Source organism: Gossypium arboreum, chromosome 7, assembly GCF_025698485.1.
Source record: "Gossypium arboreum isolate Shixiya-1 chromosome 7, ASM2569848v2, whole genome shotgun sequence".
NCBI classification, from domain to species: Eukaryota; Viridiplantae; Streptophyta; class Magnoliopsida; order Malvales; family Malvaceae; genus Gossypium; species Gossypium arboreum.
In genome coordinates, this window is record NC_069076.1 from 13,779,060 (window position 1) to 13,786,469 (window position 7,410).

General features: G+C 39.9%; 1 protein-coding gene across 1 annotated transcript; it reads left to right on the forward strand.

Moving 5' to 3' along the window:
* The first annotated feature begins 4,745 nt into the window (after positions 1–4,745).
* LOC108474285 (uncharacterized) lies at positions 4,746–7,410 on the forward strand. The gene is made up of 2 exons (XM_017776259.1): positions 4,746–5,075; positions 7,366–7,410. The coding sequence occupies exons 1-2, from the start codon at positions 4,746–4,748 to the stop codon at positions 7,408–7,410; spliced, it is 375 nt and encodes a 124-aa protein (XP_017631748.1).

Sequence of the window (7,410 nt, forward strand, 5' to 3'; positions counted from 1 at the left end):
CCATGCAAGTTCAGCCACCGCTCTTGGAGAAAGAAACTACCATGCTATTCATTAACACCTTGAAGACCCCATTCATTACTCATATGATTGGAAGTACCACCAAGAGTTTTGCTGATATAGTTATGGCAGGAGAAATGATTGAGAACGCCATAAGAGGTGGCAAAATAGAAGGGGAAACTGCTAAAAAATTGTCCCTAAGAAGGAAAGATAATGAGGTGAATAATACGAATAGCTATAATCCGAAAGCGATCACGGTTAGTCAACCCAGAGCAACTACAGTTGGGCAACAGGATTCCCATAAGCAAGGATCTGGTTCGAGTCAAAATTCTGAGAAGGTCTCATTTACGCCTATCCTAGTGACGTATTGGGAGCTTTATCAAAGTTTATTTAATGCGCATGCAATAGCTGATTTTCATTTGAAACCACTACAACCCCCATATCCCAAATGGTACGATGCAAATGCCAAATGTGAATACCATACAGGGATATCAGGGCATTCAATCGAAAATTGCACTGGCTTTAAAAAAGCAGTGGAAAGACTGATCAAGATGGGGTTGTAAAATTCGATGACACCCCTAGTACAGAGAACCCGTTGCGAAACCATGGTGATCAAGGGGTAAATGCAATTGGGGATACTGATATGAGAATGATCAAAGAAGATGTGACTGAGGTAAGAATGCCGATGAAAGTAATCTGGGAAGAAATGGTAAAAAGAGAAATGATAATCTCTGAAGAGGGAAATAGAGGAGTGAGGGACTACTGCGAGTTCCATGCAGGAAAGGGACACGAGATCCAAGAATGTGACGAGTTTAAGGCCTTGGTACAAAGCCTTATGGATAATAAGGAGCTAGAATTTTGTGAAGCTGGCTCAGATAAGGGTCATGTATGTGCATTGGAAGGTGAACCCAAGAATCGAAAAATCAACCGGCCAAGGATCATTATTTCTATACCAAGGAATAATGAAATTGAAGCACAAACAGCGGCAAAGGTCATTATTCAGAAACCCGTTTCCTTTCCTTATAAGGATAGCAAAAGGGTACCCTGGAATTATGACTGCAATATGACAATATCGGAGAGAGAAGATATAGCAAGTACTTCTAAGGAAGCTTAAGTTGAAGGAGCCTATACACAAAGTGGGAAGCGTTATGATGCAAGAGACATCAAAATTGAGCCTACGGAAGTGAAAGCCTTTGACGTTGAGAAAGAGAATAGGGCTGAGGTACTTGTTAATGAGCCAGGGAAGGAGGAAGAAGCAAGAGAGTTTCTAAAACTCCTCAAACACAGTGAGTACAGCGTGGTTGAACAATTGCGCAAACAACCAGCTCGTACATCAGTATTGGCTTTGCTTCTAAGTTCAGAGGTACATCATGGGGTGTTAATGAAGGTGCTCAACAAGACTTATGTTACTAATGATATATCCGTCAACAAGTTGGATCGATTGGTTAGTAACATAAGTGCTGACAATTTCATTTATTTCAATTATGCTGAAATCCCACCTGGAGGCATGGGATCAGCTAAGGCTTTGCTCATTACCATTCGCTGCAAAGGATATACATTACCGAGTGTGCTTATTGATAATGGGTCAACCTTAAATGTCATGCCATTGTCCACATTGAACTGATTACCCATTGACAGTTCTCACATGAAAACCTACCATAATGTAGTGAGAGCATTCGATGGCACGGAGAGAAAGGTCATGGGAAGAATTGATATTCCTTTGATGATTGGGCCAAACACGTATCAGGTGGACTTTTTAGTGATGGACATCAAGCCCTCTTACAATTGCCTGTTGGGGAGGCCTTGGATACATTCGGCAGGATCGGTGCCCTCATCTTTGCACTAGAAATTGAAGTTAGTAGCAGACGGACGGCTAATCACCATAAATGCAGAGGAAGACATCATAGCAGCAGTTACCAGTGACACACCCTATGTAGAGGCAAATGAGGAGGCCATTGAGTGCTCTTTTCGTTCCTTACAATTCATTAATGCAACATTTATTTCAGAGGGGAATGAGGTGTCAGTGCCTAGGATATCCAAAACCACAAGGATGGGTTTGCAGCTAACAATGGGGAGAGGAGCCTTGCCAGGAAAAGGATTGGGAAGAGAGACCGTTTTGGTTTGGGTTTCGAGCCAGATCACAAGCAGAGGAGGAAGGAAATAGAGAAGCGTCAAGAAAGAAAAAGGGCGCGTTTAAGTGGAAGAGAAGTAGAATGGGAATTGGTGACGTTCCCTCATATATCCCAAACTTTTATATTAGAAGGGATAATTCACCCTGAGAGAGGGTTGCTCGAAAAAGGAAGTTATCATATCAATGCTTTACATAGTGAAGAATCTAAACGAAGAAACCTTGAGGGCATTCGCCCTTACGAATCAGGAAGCTTTTTAAACAATTGGATTACAGAAGAACTTCCTGTAGTATTTAAAGACTTTTCAGAGTAATTTTCAGAACACTCTTTTTGCTCTAGAGCCTAGGAGTAATAAGATTTCGTTTGTAAAATAGGCTCATGTTCAGATATTTGCATTTCAATAAAACATGACTTTTGTTATCAATCCAAGTGAATATTCTTTTATACCAATCAATATTCTTTTGACCTTTTAAATTCTTTCAAATTTTTCATTTCATACATAACACACAAATAAACATTCTTAAAATTCATTCATTCTTTGTACATTCTTTCATACCCCGCAGGTCCCTAGATATCAATGACATGAGCACTGATACTACAAATTCTGAATTCTCTTTTGAGCAAGACATGTGTGTAGAAGAACCTCAGGATTTTGAAGATGACGGGAATTATGATGTGTCTCCAGATCTGTTGAGAATGGTGAAACAAGAGGAGAAACAAATCCTACCCCGTGAGAAAGAGGCAATAGAGAATGTAGTCTTGGAGGAAGGAAAAGAGGTGAACATAGGGACACATATTGCAAAGGAAACGAGACAAGGTCTTGTTGAGCTACTACATGAATTCAAAGACATCTTTGCATGGTCATATGAGGATATGACGGGTTTGAACACTGATATCGTGGTACATTGTCTCCCCATAAGACAAGATTGCAAGCCAGTCCAACAAAAACTGCGAAGGATGAGGCCTGATATTGTGCTGAAAATAAAAGATGAAGTTAAAAAGTAGTTTGATGCTGGATTCCTACAAGAGATTAAATATTTAGAATGGGTGGCTAACATTGTGCCTGTCCCTAAAAAGGATGGGAAGGTACGAATGTGTGTTGATTACAGAGATCTGAACAAAGCTGGCCCAAAGGACAACTTTCCTTTACCACACACCGACACTTTGGTGGACAATACAGTGGAATATTCATTGTTTTCTTTTATGGATGGTTTCTCAGGGTACAATCAGATAAAGATGCACCCTGAGGACATGGATAAAACCACCTTTATAACATTGTGAGGCACCTTTTGTTACAAGGTAATGCCCTTCGGGCTAAAAAATGCAGGGGCAACATACTAAAGGGCTATGGTGACCTTATTTCATGATATGATGCATAAGGAGATTGAGGTGTATGTTGATGACATGATTGCCAAATCTCGAACAGAGACGGAGCATATTGAAGTCTTGAGGAAGTTGTTTCTGAGATTGAGGAAGTTTCAGTTGAAGCTTAATCTGGCAAAGTGCATCTTCGGAGCTAGGTCGGAGAAGTTATTGGGCTTTGTAGTCAGCGAAAAGGGAATAGAAGTTGACTCAAACAAGGTTAGAGCCATACGAGAATTGCCTCCACCACGTACTCAGAAGGAAGTTCGGGGTTTTCTTGGAAGATTGAATTATATCGCTCGGTTTATTTCACAATTAACCAAGAAATGTGATCCTATATTTTGCCTCCTTAGAAAACACAACCAAGGTACTTGGGATGAGGAATGCCAGAACACCTTTGATAAGGTTAAGCAATACTTGTTAAACACTCCAGTGTTATCTCCACCTAGTCCAGATAGACCATTAATTCTGTACTTATCAGTGTTTAGTAATTCTATGGGATGTGTGCTTGGCCAACATGACGAGTCAGGAAGAAAAGGGAAGGCAATATATTACCTCAACAAGAAATTCACGGAGTGTGAGATGAGATATTCGCCAATTGAGAAGTTGTGTTGTGCTTTAATCTGGACGACTCGAAGGTTGAGGCAATATATGCTATATCACACGACTTGGCTAATTTCGAAACTTGATCCATTAAAGTACATGATGGAGTCAATAGCCCTAAATGGAAGAATGGCAAGGTGGCAAGTACTACTTTCAGAGTTTGATATAGTCTATGTGAGTCAAAAAGCTATAAAAGAGAGCGCAATAGCAGAGTTTCTGGCTAGCAGAGCTCTAGAAGATTATGAACCATTAAGCTTTGATTTCCCTAATGAGGAGTTGATATATGCGGCAACTATTGAAGAACATCTATGGAAGCTAAACTTTGACGGCGCATCCAACGCGGTAGGAAATGGAGTTGGGGCAACCTTGGTATCCCCAAATGGTGATCATTATCCATTTACATGTAAATTGGATTTCGACTGCACGAAAAATATGGCCGAGTATGAAGCATGCATTATGGGGATTCGAGCGGCCAAAGAGCGGAAAATTAGAACCTTGGAAGTATATGGAGACTCTGTGTTGGTAATTTATCAGCTTAGGGGTGAATGGGAGACAAGGGACCCCCAATTGATTCATTATCAAAAGGTAGTTTTGGAGTTACTTGAGGAGTTTGACAATATCACCTTCAATTATCTCTCACGAGATAAAAATCAGATGGCAGATGCTTTAGCAACACTGGCTTCCATGACTAAAGCAAACAAAAAAAGGGATGTTAGACCAATTCCTATGAGTATTTCTGAGGTTCCAGCTCATTGCTGTAACATCGAAGAAGCAGAAAAGGATGACCATCCTTGGTATCAAGATATATTACGATATGTGAGAAATCATGAATATCCTGAGCAGACAACTGAGAATGATAAAAGAACTTTGAGGAGGTTAGCCTGCGAATATGTACTAGATGGGGATATCCTTTATAAAAGAAGGAAAGATCAAGTACTTTTGAGATGCATTAATGCTGTGGAAGCTAGACAAATCTTGGAAAAAGTACATGAAGGCGTTTGTGGGACACATGCTAATGGCTTTACAATGGCAAGGCAGATCATGAGGTTTGGATACTATTGATCTACTATGGAAGGAGATTGTATCAGCTATGCCAAGAAATGTCATAAATGCCAGATATATGGGGACAAGATTCATGTACCACCTTCACCCTTACATGTTATGACTTCTCCATGGCCCTTTTCCATGTGGGGCAAGGATGTCATTGGGCCAATATCACCAAAAGCTTCGAATAGGCATCGTTTCATTTTCGTGGTCATCGACTACTTCACGAAATGGGTAGAGACAGCTTCATATGCTAGTGTTACCAAGTCGGCAGTAAGTCAATTCTTGAAAAAGGAGATTATTTGTCGGTATGGAATGCCTGAGAGGATTATATCGAATAATGCATTGAACTTGAATAACATCATGATTGCAGAAGTTTGTAGCCAATTCAAGATCAAACATCATAATTCATCTCCATATCGCCCAAAAATAAATGGGGCAGTAGAAGCTGCCAACAAAAACATCAAGAAGATAGTGGGGAAAATGACTGAGACCTACAGAGATTGGCATGAGAAATTACCATTTGCACTCTTAGCCTATCGAACGTCCGTCAGAACCTCTACTGGGGCAACTCCTTTCTCGTTGGTTTATGGGATGGAGGCAGTGTTACCTATTGAAGTGGAAATACCTTCTCTTCGAATTTTATCAGAGATAAAGCTGGATGAAGTAGAATGGATTCAATCACGGTATGATCAATTGAATTTGATTGAAGAAAAGATGTTAAGGGCTATTCGTCATGGTCAGATGTATCAGAAGCAGATGATGCGAGCTTATGACAAGAAAGTTCGTCCAAGAGAATTTCAAGAAGGGGACCTTGTCCTGAAAAAGATTCTTCCCATACAGAAGGACTTTAGAGGAAAATGGATGCCGAATTGGGAAGGGCCGTTTGTTGTAAAGAAGGCTTTCTCTGGTGGTGCACTGATTCTGACAGAAATGGATAGAAAAAGTTTACCCAATCCAGTGAATTCAGACTCAGTCAAGAAGTACTTTGTCTAAAGAGAAGGGAAGCTGAGGTGAAAACCCGCCAAGGGAACTTTGAGACTTCTAAAAAAAAAATGGAGAGGCCAAGGTGAAAACCCCCAAAGGGCACCTTGAGACAAAAGGGGTTTTGAGTTGAAAACCCGAAAGGGATGCTCAATTTTCGAAAAGCATGCAGTGACCTTGCCATACCGGATTTGACGAGAAGTGGAGTGTGTTGTATACTAGAGCATTAACAAAGCACTTTGGATCTTCTAAACACATGTTAAACTCAAAACAGTCTTCATGGAATTTGTGTACAGAAGCCCAAGCTGTGATATGTTGGACATCTGATTTTTGTCCTATTTACTATCTTTGGATTCTTTTTTTTCTCAAAGATATGTTTTCAGATTAATTTCCTATTGTATTTTGATGATTTATCTAACTATTCTCATGATTAAATTATTTGTCTCCCATTATTCATAAAGTGTATTGCATTGAAATAACGATTGATGAACTAAATATTTATACAAATGAAGTTTTGCATATTACTCTGGAAATCTCTAGAGAATACAAGAAACTAAAACAGAACAATTGTTTGAAGAATTCCCAAGAGTGAGGGTCGGAGGTACTCGAGGAAACTTCTTCTTCAGTCCAAAGGATGATTGGACAATTCAAATGATTCAATCTTAGGAGAAGATCATCTCCAGCAGGTCGTAACATTCGAAGAATGGTACAATAGGACCAATTTGATTCAAAGCATACGAGCAGAGTATGATTGATATTTTGAAAAAAGACGAAACTCGGATGGAGGAATGAATAAAGGCGTCTGAAATAGGAATCATTTTCATAATATTTTGTATCATAATTAGGAGCATTTGACTCATTTTGAGCATGGCATCTTAATCATCGGGCATGAGCACATATGCATTCTACAGGTTACGCCCTTTAAGGGACAATGTAGATCACCCATAGCAGATTTGGCGACTCTATATTGACAGAGAGTAGATCGAAGATAACAGATTTGGCGTCTCTGTATTGACAGAGAGCAGATCGAAGATGATAGATTTGGCGTCTCTATATTAACAGAGAGTAGATCGAAGATGACAGATTTGGCGTCTCTGTATTGACAGAGAGCAGATCGAAGATGACAGATTTGGCATCTCTATATTGACAGAGAGCAGATCGAAGATGACAGATTTGGCGTCTCTGTATTGACAAAGAGCAGATCAAAGATAGCAGATCTGACATTTGTATGCTTATATTGAAGCAGATTGAAGATGACAGATTTGGCCTCTCTGTATTAGGCAAGGAGTAG